At 39.6% G+C, this 13,519-nt stretch overlaps 1 protein-coding gene across 2 annotated transcripts in view; it reads left to right on the top strand.

Annotated features, from left to right (window-relative positions):
* The window catches only part of camk2b2 (calcium/calmodulin-dependent protein kinase (CaM kinase) II beta 2), a 32,197-nt gene that overhangs the window by 11,612 nt on the left and 7,066 nt on the right, over window positions 1-13,519 (top strand). The window contains exons 7-15 of one of the 2 annotated variants that reach the window (XM_030084576.1): window positions 2,703-2,805; window positions 3,395-3,478; window positions 3,557-3,651; window positions 3,738-3,860; window positions 5,131-5,214; window positions 7,397-7,439; window positions 7,777-7,848; window positions 9,250-9,284; window positions 12,955-13,023. In XM_030084576.1, the coding sequence (XP_029940436.1) occupies window positions 2,703-2,805; window positions 3,395-3,478; window positions 3,557-3,651; window positions 3,738-3,860; window positions 5,131-5,214; window positions 7,397-7,439; window positions 7,777-7,848; window positions 9,250-9,284; window positions 12,955-13,023 (708 nt within the window). The remainder of the gene's footprint in view (window positions 1-2,702; window positions 2,806-3,394; window positions 3,479-3,556; window positions 3,652-3,737; window positions 3,861-5,130; window positions 5,215-7,396; window positions 7,440-7,776; window positions 7,849-9,249; window positions 9,285-12,954; window positions 13,024-13,519) is intronic. The other variant, XM_030084577.1, reaches the window with a different exon arrangement.

Raw genomic sequence — 13,519 nt, forward strand, 5'->3', positions numbered from 1 at the left:
GTTTGTGTGGGGAAAAAAGTGGAGTCGCATCATAAAAGGGACCAACAGAGCTTTAAACTGCTGTTATTACATTTGCAGTGTTCTAAATGTACATTCTGACACGTCAACCCCCGTCCCCCCGAATAAAAAAGATTTTTCATTTTTATCCATCAAAATTAGCAGTTTCTAGTGAAAGTTTACCAAATTTACATTTTTTAAAGTATACCTTTTTGTTGAAAAAAAAGTATCTCCCAAATAAACACAACTCGTTTTTATGTTTGCAGAACGTAGGAAGATGTTCTTTAGAAGTTAAGAAAATCAATTTTTTTTTATCTTTTTTTTTTTATATAAAAATAAACAACAATTTATGTTTCCAAAAATTTAATTGAAGGCAATACTTTTTTTTACATTAAGTTTGAATTAAAAATTCCATAATATATAAAATCAAAGTATTGCCAAATTTACTTGACAAATTCCAATTTTTATAAATATTCAATAATATTTACAATTTCAAATGGGAAATTCAACAAAAAATGGCATTAAGTATATTTAAAAAAATAAATATGGATTATTTTTTACATTTGTACAGTAAATAATAAAAAAGCAAAAGAAAAAAATTTACTATTATTATTATTATTATTATTGTTAGTAGTAGTAGTAGTAGTTCAACTATATTTGCTGGATATTTTCAGTGTAAAATGCCAAATATTAATTGAAGTATTATTTTTATATCTCTGTACTCTTCAGGAAATGTTCATTAAAAGTGAACCTGATTCTTCTCTCTTTTCTCACTTTGTGTATTCTAACATCACACAGTGTTTGTGTGTCCTCCTCTCATGAAGCTCGCTGGTTATGAAGCGATCTCCTCTCAGGCTTTTGTAGCTTATTGAGAACAAAACTCTTTCAGCCGCTCCACTTTCTTCCGTTTGGCTCTAAATGTGTCTGAATGTCGTTCTTTAATCTGTCGGCTGGTAAGTGCAGCGGAGGTACTGAGGCGTCCGTGCACGTGCGTGCATTGTGTGCACGTGCGTGACCTTTTCCCTCAGCATGTGCATGGTCTTGCGCACGGTGTTTGTTCTTCATCCTTGAACACAGGGGGTGTCAAGCATACGGCCCGTGGGCCAAAACATGGCCGACGAGTTGCTCCAATTTGGGCGCCAAACCATCAAATTGTAAAAACTTCAAAGAAAACGTAGATTTTTTTTTGTTTTGGTTTGTTTTGTTTAGAAAATTTCTTGAGCGTAGCAGACACAACACAAAGCTAGCTAACTAGCATTAGCTTAAACGCCATGCTGTCTGGGGAAGGTTGCTAAAACGCGTCCAGGTGTTTCGGACATTTCACTGTAAATTACTCCAGAAAGTGTTGCTGAAATTGTATTTATGTTGAAAATTCCACGATATTTGTCACTAAATCTGTAAAAACAGCCTTTTTTTTTTAAAACATATACTCTGTGCCAAAATAGAGAAAAACCTAAAATAGTGTAAATGTAAAGGTTATTATAGCTCTACTTTCCTGGTCTGTCCCACTGAAGATGAAAGGGATGAGTTTGACTCCCCTGATCGAACAAAACCAGGAAGTGTTTGGGAAGAGTCTCCGCCCCTCTGCTGTGATGTCATCAATGGGCGTGGCCTTGATGGAAATGAAGATATAGGACAAAATGATTATTTGGAATCTAAAACCCAGAAACCAAATAATTATCATAATGAATATATAATGTCCAATATTAGACCACAAAATAATATTTCTAATAAATATTGAAGGTTAAATTGTGCAAATAGCACATTTTAAAATAGATAACTATAATGTGTGTGTTTTATAATGTGTGTGTTTTATGGTCTTGACTCTTGAAGGCACAGTTCAGACATTTCAAAATGACTTACTTTACAGTATTCTTCATACCTTCTTATGAAGGTAAATATCTTAAATATGTGGCAAACCTTTCCATTTTCATTCAAGTATTTCATGTAGTTATACATGTTTTATGTAAGTACATCGGGTAAGTTCAAAGATTTTAATCCGCAGCTTACTCTTCTGTTTTGTTATTATAGTTTTAATGATCTTTACCTCAATTTTTCCACTTTTTAACTCACAGCTTTGACATATTGTGTCAAAACTATCGACTTTCATTAGAAAATACATTTCATTACATGTTCTTTTTTATTAGAAGGACCTTAAACTTGTGGATTTACTGAAACTTTCTCTTTACAAACAAATAGCATTGGCACTATGAGTCCAGCAGAGGGCGACACAAGACATACTGTATGTATTTGTGTGTTTGATCTGCAAATAATTTATCAAAGAACAACATTGAGACATTATATATAAATACTAAAACATCTCTAGAGGCTTTGTGTCGACATGAAATATGAGAATAATTATCACAAGGAGCAAAATCAGTGATCACAGTGATGAAGATTAATGACTGAACTCTGTCTTCTGTGTTAATATGTGTTTTAATAGGTTTTGTGAACATTTTGCATCCAAACTAAAGAAAAAAAAATAATTCTTAACACTCCTGATTTCAACTGATCTGATGTTAATGGTGATTATTTTTATTAGATTCACGAGGCTGAACACCTTATTCTCTGAATGTTGCTCACATTAGCCAGCCTTTTCCCCACAAATCCTCCTCTTGAGGACAACAAGCTTTCTTCACGTTGTTGTTGTTGTTGTTGTTGTTGTTGTTGTTGTTGTTGATGCTGCTGCCTTTGTGACGCTGCAGCCGGAGAACCTGCTGCTGGCCAGCAAGTGTAAGAACGCAGCCGTCAAACTGGCCGACTTCGGCCTGGCCATCGAGGTTCAGGGAGATCAGCAGGCATGGTTTGGTAAGACACACACACACACACACACACACACACACACACACACACACACACAGGTGTTTTCTGCCCTGAAAATATTATTTTTGCAAAATGTTCAAAATTTGTTGATCTCCTTTTTATAAATCAATATTTTTTTTCATTGAAGACACAAGTGGAAAAAGTAATAAATATCAGATTATTTCTAAATAAATCCTCATTTGAAATCAAATTAAAATTATTCAAAAGAAAATATTTGATAAATACATTTTTATTAGACAAAATTTATTTTTCAAGAAGCCTTTTTTAGTCTTAGCAATAATAGCGACTAAAATAACTAACAATAATAATCATTTATGCAATGCTTTCCAAAAAAATACAAAAACAACTTCAGACAAAGAATATGATGATAAAATATAAGGAATAAACAGGAAATGAGTTCATAAAGTAAAGCAGAATCTAAAATAAAATGTATATCTATAACAATATTCTTTTGCTCTTTTCTGAAAAAGTGAAAAATACGTCTGAGGAGCCAGTCTTCAGTCAGTCTTCACCACAGTTAATATTATATCTATAAAACAGACTCAGGACTTTGTGTTTGGGGTCTTTGTTCCAGGATTCGCAGGGACTCCTGGATATTTGTCCCCAGAGGTTCTGAGGAAGGAGGCGTACGGGAAGCCGGTGGATATCTGGGCCTGTGGTGAGTTTGACCCCCCCGGACCCCCCCAGACCCCCCGGACCCCCCGTCAGCCCCTCACACTGAGGCTGTCTCTCACAGGTGTGATCCTCTACATCCTGCTGGTGGGCTACCCCCCCTTCTGGGACGAGGACCAGCACAAGCTGTACCAGCAGATCAAGGCCGGAGCGTACGACGTGAGCGGCTCCTCCCCCGACCGCCGCCGACCGGCCGGACACTTCCCGGCGGCCACCTTCTCATTCCTACCTGTGTGCTCGTGCAGTTCCCGTCCCCGGAGTGGGACACGGTGACCCCAGAGGCCAAAAACCTGATCAACCAGATGCTGACCATCAACCCAGCCAAGAGAATCACGGCGCAGGAGGCCCTGAAGCACCCCTGGGTCTGCGTAAGTGGACGCTCCGGCAAATCCTCTAAGTTTAGGAACATCTGTCCCCAGCTGCCAAATATGAGAACCATCTGTTTCCAAACATGCAATTTGACACACTCACACACACACACACACACACACACACACACACACACACACACACACACACACACACACACACACACACACCGAGCTGGCTTACGGTTCGTCCCATGGCAGGGCAGAGGGGTAAACTATGCGGGGATGACTCCTCCTATCTGTCATCCATCTGCACAAACCTCAAGTGAAAACCAGCGAACGTCCGAGCAGCTCTCTGTCTCTTCCTGCTTTTCTGGATCTCCTCACATTTCTGAAAACAAATGTGCTTCTTGGACTCCAGGTGTAAAGTCAGAGACGTAATTTTACCCCACATGTGCAGATCATGTATATAGATCAATTGATCAGTGACCAAACCAACCGATCATCTGATCAATTTGAGTGTATTAATTGATCCACTTGCTGACCGACTGACTGACCAATTGAGCTAAAACATGGAGTGTCAATCAGTCATTCAATCAGATAAATATACAGTGTGCATGCAACAACCTGACCAACCAACCAACTGACTGACTGACCGACCAACCGATCTAATGACTGACTGACCAACCGACTGGATGACCAAACGACCGAACCACCCACCAATCAATGGCATTCTGCATGGAAACATAACAAATGATTGACCAACTAGTCGGTCGGTGAATTGATTGATTGATCAATCAGAAGCATTGGCATGTTAATCAACCAATCAACAAACCAATTAACAAATGAACCGATCGATCCATCAATGAGAGTCAGATATAGAAGGTGAACAAAATGCTGGCCGACTGACCAACCGACTGATCGGACAAACAAACAACGGCATGCATAATCATGACCAACCCAAGGACAGGTCTATAAAATCAGTCAACCAACCAACCGACCAAACAACCAACCAATCAATCATACAACCAAACAAACATCCAAACAACCAACTGACTGACCAAACAAACCAACAAGAATGGTAGAAACTGCTGACAGTGGTCCATGACTTGATCCACTCTGAAGTATCCCAGTAGCAGTTTACTTGATCTGCTCTCAGCTTTGCAATAAACTCAGGACTCTTGTCAGGAGGCGACTTCTGCCTTCAGTAGAGGCAGTTTGGAGGTTTTAATATTTGCTTGAAATAGTCTCCTCTAACAGATGCTGCCCCCTCGGACCCCCACGGTTTCATATTCAGCCCCCCTTGCCGTCTCTCCCTGTGTCTCCATAGCAACGCTCCACTGTGGCCTCCATGATGCACAGGCAGGAGACGGTCGAGTGCCTGAAGAAGTTCAACGCCAGAAGGAAACTCAAGGTGTGAAAACGCTGTGGGACCGGAGTGGAGCAGCGGCGGTCCGCACGCCACCCCACTGTCAGAATCCCAACCGTCAAAAGATACACCAACGCACTACAATCTTAACTTTTATGTTTTAATCACAAATCGTCTCCACTGAGGTCCAGATTCATATCAAAAAGAGCAAAGTTAGCATTTTATGTAATTTAATTATTACTTCCGTAGCCTAATGACAATAATTCATCAAAGCCAAAAGCAGTTTTCATTTCCAGGATCAGTTGATCTTTTTGGTTCCATTGGAAAACAGCTTTAACATCAACTTTTTTAGGCTTGACATGACCAGCGTAGGGGAAGTTACTTTTAAAAAGTAATTAGTTATTGTTAAAAGTTACTCCTTCAAAAAAGTAACAGTTATAATACTCTAAATGTCACGAATTACTTGTAGAACTAACCACAGCATTACTTTGAAAAAAGTGTTTTCATATGTCAAAAATTTGGATCCCCCTGTTAATGGAAGTTTAAGATGAATGTTCAATTATTTATTTTAAAACTAAATATATGATCGATTAAAAAAATGGACACTTGACAGAATAAATTAAAATCAGGAAACACGAGTTTGATATGAATTATTCAAAAATGCTGTGTGATAATATGAGACAAGACACCGATCAAATTTGATTTGTAACTTCAGATAGAATTTCTACATTCATAAAAGAATAATAAAATGCAATAGATGTCAGTCCTTCCATTTAGAAGCTGCCTTTGAATGATCTCTGTCACATCACGTGATGCACTTCACACCATCATGATCCCTTCTTTTATGTACGATGATGTCATTCAGACTGAGGAGTTGGCAACAATGTTTCGGTTTTAACTGATGTCATCATCTAATTTGACCTAGATATGCAAATGAGCAGCTATGTAAATTTGATGATGACATCATTTACAACTTTCTGGACTGAGGAGTTGGTTCTATTTTTTTTTTTTACAGAACACAATGAATTGCATTTTATTTAATTGAATTATTGAGAATTTAATGTACATATTATCGTTATTATTATTGCGAAAAACATAATCAGTTGGGTAAAACTAACCTGTCTCTCGACGGTCTAACCCCAGCTCACGCTCCCTGTTCGTGGGTGAACAATCCAATGCTTGGTGAATTCTGCTTCACAATGACAGGAAGAGCATTTCTACATCCACTGACATACATAAATAATAATAATAATAATAATACATTTTATTTGTAATGCGCTTTACATTTCAAAAGAAATCTCAAAGTGCTACAAAACAAGATTAAAAACAATTCTCGGGCAGAAATACAAAGATCAGAAAAAAAAAAAAAAAAACATAACATATTAAACATATTAAAACTTCAAGTCAAGACCAAGATGGAGAAGATAATGGATCTAATAGGCCTTTTGAAACAATAAAGTCTATAGATGTCTGCACTTGCATTTGAAAGCTGCCTTGGAATGATCAGGCCTCTATGGCGGCATCGCTGTCATGTGACGTGATGCTCTTCACACCAATACGGTTCCTTCACTTCCTGTTCCACCGGCTCAGTTGGATTCCACAGAAAAAAACCAAACTGAAAGCAATGAATTACAATAACGGAACCACGCCCCGTTTTATTGTCAGTAATGGTCATGGCGTAATGCTGTTTAATTAGATTACTCATTACAAAAAGTAGTAACAGTTTATTTTAACAGAGTTCTTCCCATCACTGGCTATGACTGACATACTTAAATAATGTTTGCAAATTCAAATAACAGTTGCAGAAGTTTGACTATGCAAATAAAATATATATAAAGCTATATTAGCTATGGCTTAAGTAACTCAAATAGCTGAAGGCTAATGCTAGCTTTAAATGAAACTCTATCCTTTATTTACTGTATATTTCAATGTAAGTGAACCACAAACATTTGATGTTTTGATCATGAAAATAAGAAACAGCAACAAAGTAAGTAGAAGTGAGCAGTTTTGATGAATGTAGAAGCGATGCTAAATGCTAACAGGAGGAGAAGTTCCACCTTGGGACCATTTTGAGAAAGTAGCGTCTTCAGTGGCTCTGAGAACCGTTGCCGTGGAAACCGACCACCGTAATGCAGCAAAAGTTTGCGTTTTCACCTGAAAACATCGTGTTTTCCTGCGAACGAGGCCTCCGAGAGTGACGAAGCCTCCTGCTCCTCTTCCTCCTCAGGGGGCCATCCTGACCACCATGCTGGTCTCCAGGAACTTCTCTGGTGAGCAGGGACACGCCATCTGTCTGCACACACACGCGCACACACACACACACACACACACACACACACAGCAGGTTGATGGGCGGCAGTGTCACAGTAGGATTCAGTTTTTCTCTCTTTCTTCAGAGTTTGTTCAAAACACGGAATATTTTAGTTTGAAAGTCTTTATTCGTGTCATTTTATTAAAGTTAAAGGATCAACAAACGTCTGACTGGAGGCGACTGCCTCTTTTTATTATATATATTACTCACTTTTAACAGCCAGTAATGTGTTTAAAAGTTGCTGTCAGCTTTAGAGTGTGTGTGTGTGTGTGTGTGTGTGTGTGTGTGTGTGTCAGTGGGCCGACAGACCACCGCCCCCGCCTCCGTCAGCGCGGTAGCAGGAACCACGGCGGGGATCGTGGAGCAGGGTGAGAGCAGCTGCAGCTCAAACACACAGTTCAACACAACATGAAGGCAAAACTCACTCTCTCCTCCTCCCTCCTCTTCTTCCTCCTCTTCTTCCTCCTCTTCCTCCTCCTCCTCTTCCTCACTGCTTCGGGATGTTTCTGAGGTAATCAGCTTCCTCTCTCTCTGTCTTCATTTCTGCTCGTTTCTTTTGCTGCTCTCGGTTTTCACAGATTTAAATGAGAAATTCAAAGTGAAACATTATGAAGCTTCTGTGTCTCTTTCAGGAAATAATCCTGCTCTTTAAAAAACATTTTTATAATTCAACTAACCATATTCCCATCATCCTTTTTAAGTCATAATTAATTAAAAAATCTTAAAGTCCTTCAACAGTGTCCATGTATTTTTCTTATTTCTGGAGGAAGATCAGGAATGTTTTTGTGAATTAAAGTGTTTTTTTTTTCTCTGAGAGGTTTTTGAAATCAGCAGAAATGTTGATGTTCAGCAGCAGAAGCTGCTCTGCAGTAATCCAGTCTGAGATTAACAAACCCATTATCACACACCTGCATGCCGGCTCGCTCTCCTAATCTGATCTGCCCCTCCACGCATCCCTCCACCCATCACTACACCCATCACTACATCCCTCATCCCTTCATCCATCATCCCTCCATCTACCCCTCCACTCATCCCTCATCACTCCATCCATCCCTCCACCCATCACTCCACCCATCCTTCTACCCATCACTATATCCCTCCATCCCTCATCCCTCCATCTACCCCTCCACCCATCCCTCATCCACCACTCCATCCCTCCATCCACGACTCATCCCTCTATCCATCCCCGAATCCACCCCAGCATCCCTCCATCCACCCCTCCTACCTCCATCCATCCAACATCAATCCATCCACCAGTCCACCCATCCATCCATCCATCCACCAGTCCATCCATCCATCATCCCCTCATCCATCCGGCTCTCCTCCATCTATCCTTCATCACTCCATCCATCCCTCAGCCCTCCATTTACCCCGTCCTCCCTCCACCCCTCCCTCAGTGTGGATTATATGTAGAACCAGGTTGACTCCCCCCCCCTCTGGTTTATCTCCTGCTGGATGAGCCAGTTTCAGAGGGATCTGTTTTTTTTCTAATGTGTGTTTATTTGTTGGGTTCTTAGCGTCTTTTTCCAGCAGGAGTTCAGAGGAGGGTGTTTCTCTTTCCCCCCCCCCCCCCCCTCGGAGGGAGGGATGCCGCTGATAAGCCCCTCCGCTCATTCATGCCTCACATTTTGCGGCGTTTGTCGGACGCTGGGCGGATCCGCTGGGCTCCCTGCATGCATGCATGTGTGCAGCGGCGTGACGGAGGCTGCAGGCCGGTAGGATGTGTACGCTCCCGTCTGACGGGGTTTCCTTCTGCCTCTCTGCAGCAGCCAAGAGCCTCCTCAACAAGAAGGCCGACGTCAAGGTGAGCCGGCCGCTCCTCCTCCTCCTCCTCCTCCTCCTCCTCCTCCTCCTCCTCTTCCTCCTCCTCCTCCTCCTCCTCCTCCTCCTCCTCCTCCTCCTCCTCCTCTTCCTCCTCCTCCTCCTCCTCCTCCTCCTCCTCCTCCTCTTCCTCCTCTTCAGTCTCTGAAAAACTTCAGAGTTTCCTGTAGAGTTTAAACTTCCTGTTTGCTGGTGTTCAGGCTGACAGAAGCTTGGGTTCGTCTCAGGTTAGAAGTTAAATCAAAAACTAATCCGACTGGAAGCTTTGATTTAAACTCAGAGTTCATTAAAATGTCTTCACATGTCCTTTAGAAAAGGCTTCTTAATTAAATCTGGTGTAAATATTTAAGTATTCTTTTATTCAGTGTTTTCTGTTTTATTAATCGTACCAACATTTTATTTATTCTTTTCTCTTATTCTTAATTCTTCTTCATGATATTTATATATGAATACTTATTTTAATAGTTTCAAATTCAGTTTTGTCAGAGCAGCAGTTTGTCTTCATAGTTCTCATAATTTATTTGATTTCAGCAAACTGTTTCAATCCTTTTTCTAACATTTTTATTTTTTACTTTATTTTATTTTATATAACTTTGAACTTCTATATTTTTTTTAACTTTGCAGATTATCTTTTTTTACTTCATTTAATATTTTTATATAATTATATCTTTTTTTAATTATTATTTTAGAATTATTTCTTGCAGCCTCATATTGATCTGATCAATAGAAAATGTAGCTTATTCATTGTGTACTTTAATCTAAACAGGTTTAGAGGTTTAGTTTAATCTTAATCACCTTCATTTTGATTTAAAATAAAACCCCATGAAAACATAGAAACTAATAACTTTAGTTTGATCTGGAAAATTCCAAAATTTTCATGTGACATTGTTTTAAAAGGTAAAAACAAATATTTCTAATGAATCATTCCTTGTGACTCAACTGCTATCACCTTTAAGAAAAGAAAAAAAAACAATAATAATAATGATGATGATGATAACTTAAGTTAGGATAATTTAAGTGTATATAAAATAAAGAATAAAATATTCACATTAAACAGAAGAAATAGTACAGAAAAGGAAGAAAATAATTACAGTATACGTAATAACATGAATAAGTGCAAAAAGCTTGGGGAAAAAGAACAAATAAAATACAAGCTGTATAAAAATAGAGGTTTAATACAAATCAAATCACAATTAAAAGTACAAAAAAGTGTTTGGGAGGAAGAGCAGAAGAGCTGAAGAACTGTAAAAAAGAAAATGAGTTTAAAATTTTGTTTTATAAAGAAAAAGAAATGAGAGACAACCGAGAATCGATCTGTCACTTTTTATTAAAAAAAAAAAAATAATAATAATTTTCTGCTGAATATGTCCTGCCTGTTTTCAGCATGCTTTCTCCATCGTCTCTAACGCTCCAGTGTGTTCTTGTGTCTTCATTTCATTCTTAAAGGCAATCAAATCAGACTAATTTCAACAATTAATCAAATCAGATTAATTGTTAAAATCGCTGCTTTGCAATCCTTCACATTCTGGGTTTCTAAACTAATTCATTACAGCTACAAGAAAGAAAAAGTAGCCGTGGTTCAGGAGCAGTCCAGGAACTTCCTGATGCAGCTGAGATCTTGATTCTGGGCCGTTTTCTGAGCCTTAGTGTGAAATTCTGGTCAAATCGGGGGAGTGTGACAGTCAGGCAGGGAAGGAGGGTTTAACGCCGCAGCGGGAAACAGAGGGTCATGTGACACCAAGGAGAGGCTGTGATTATGTAATGAGAGATTAATCATCTGCTGGGAAATAATCTGAGATTAGCATGGGGCCAGCTAAGGAGAGCGAGGAAGAGGAGGAGGAGGAAGATCCCTTTGAATCACTTTAAAAACACTTTCACATGTCTGGTTTGACTTTTCGAGCAGTTTTCTATTTTTTGATCCTCAAAAATCAAAATGTTGGTTGCAGCTCGTATTGTAAATTATCGTTTAGTCGAAACAGGACGTTAACAATTCATTTCAGTTTGACCAATTAGATGAATTGAAATCAATAGTTGAAATTGGTCTGATTTCTTCCCTTTAAATTGAAATCAAATGAAGACAAAGAATTTCTTTTTTGAGTTGTATGAATTTTCTTTCAAAATAAAGCGCCGTGCGGACCAGTTTAATAGAATGTCGATGTCAAATACTGAGTCTGTGATTAATCGCAATTAAATAGAGAAAAACCTTTCAGCAGCTCTTGTGAAAATGCATGTTTTTTGGGGGCAAAACTGTCTCCATGGAAACATCGGAACTCTTCTGAAAAGCTGCTGCTGAGCACGTCGTGCACGGTCGTGCACGGTTGTGCACGTGCACACTTCCTGTTTGGTGTCTGTGTCAGTCACATCTGTATTTCACTCGTTCTCCCGTCCTTCATGAACTCGTGTGTGTGTGTGTGTGTGTGTGTGTGTGTGTGTGTGTGTGTCTGCATGCAGCTGTGGAGCCGCCGGACTCGTTCTCCTGCACTCCGCCGGTTCTTTGCAGTATTCTGGGGTTTTTTTGTGTGTGTGTTTTCGTGTGTGTTTTTAGCCTCTGAGCGCTGGATTTCCTGACTGTGAGGCGGGATGCATTAACAGAGACTAATGGTGGAAATGGAAGCTTGTTTTCTTGACGTCTGCCAGATGTTGCAGAGGTGCACAGATGTTGTTCCTGCTATCTGCCGTCCGCAGGAGGGCTTGTGAATGACTGAGCACGGTGGTTTCTGCTGCTTCTGTGGGAACGATAATGTGACGAACGGCCAAAAAATGAGCATCCAAGTGAGAAAAACATGTTTGGTGGACGATTCCTTTGTTGGAACAATAATTCAGGCGACAAATGCCGAATGTGGCTGATTTCTGTTAAATGTTACATCAATTAATGGGAGGAAGATGCTCTAAATCAGCATGTTAAACTACCAACATGCAGATAGCTCTTAGAACATGAGGCTAACGGGTAAGCTACAGTTAGCACAGGCTAATGCTAATGGAGGAAACCTCTGTAACGAAGTTATTAGCTAACTATTCTGATTGGTTAAGACCAGAAGTAATCTATTCTATTCTGATTGGTTAAAGCCAGTGAGTAATCTACTCTATTCTGATTGGTTTAAACCAGGAAGTAATCTGCTCTATTCTGGTTGGTTTAAACCAGGAAGCAATCTATTTGATTCTGATTGGTTGAAACCAGGATGTAATCTAATTTACTCTGTTTGAAACCAGGAATTTTATTTCATCTACTCTGATTGGTTAAAACCAGGAAGTAATCTACTTTATTTGAATGGAAACCAGGAAGTAATCTACTCTGCTCTGATTGGCTGAAACCGGGAAGTAATCTACTTGATTCTGATTGGTTGAAACCAGGATGTAATCTGCTTTACTCTGATTGAACCCCGGAATTTCATTTAATCTACTCTGATTGGTTAAAACCAGGAAGTAATCTACTCTGTTCTGATTAGGTGAAACCAGGAAGTAATCGACCAGACATGTTTTCTCACCTGTCAGGAGTCGGTGAAGATTTAATCTACTGTTATGTTCGAGACCTGTGGGTTTGATTTCCCCACAGGGTCCGCCCGCCCAGCTGGCCCCAGCTGGAGACCAAGCACTAACACTCCGTCTATGTGTGTGTGTGTGTGTTTGTGTGTGTGTGTTTTTCTTCCGCACAGCCACAGACAAACAGCAGCAGAAACAGTACAGTGACCAGCCCCAAGGGCACCGTGGGGTCAGCTGCTCTGGTACGCAGCTCCGAGGACGCCTCTCTCTCTCTCTCTCTCTCACACACACACACACACACACACACACACACACACACACACACACACACACACACACACACACACACACACACACACACACACACACACACACACACACAAATGAGTTCTAGAAATCTTTCTCTCCACTTGGAATGTTTCAGTGTGCCATAAAGGGTTAAAACTGAATTTCTTTATTTTCCATTATGTTGTTTGAATTACACAGACGCCTCCTCAGCATCATTTTCTGCACTCTAAAAATTTGTAATAAATGTTCTCAACCTTTAATTTGTGAAACAAGTGGAAAAATAGAAGTGAACTTTTTTATCTTCACTTTTCTCATCAAGTCTCGGAGCTGTTGACATAAAACCTGTTGCCATGAGGCTCAATTTATTAAAAAAACATATTTATGAAGCACTTTGTGAATAATCACATTTTAATACATCTCATCATTTTATACAAAAAAGGTTGTTATTGG

Source organism: Salarias fasciatus (assembly GCF_902148845.1).
Source record: "Salarias fasciatus chromosome 7 unlocalized genomic scaffold, fSalaFa1.1 super_scaffold_4, whole genome shotgun sequence".
In the NCBI taxonomy this organism is placed as follows: domain Eukaryota; kingdom Metazoa; phylum Chordata; class Actinopteri; order Blenniiformes; family Blenniidae; genus Salarias; species Salarias fasciatus.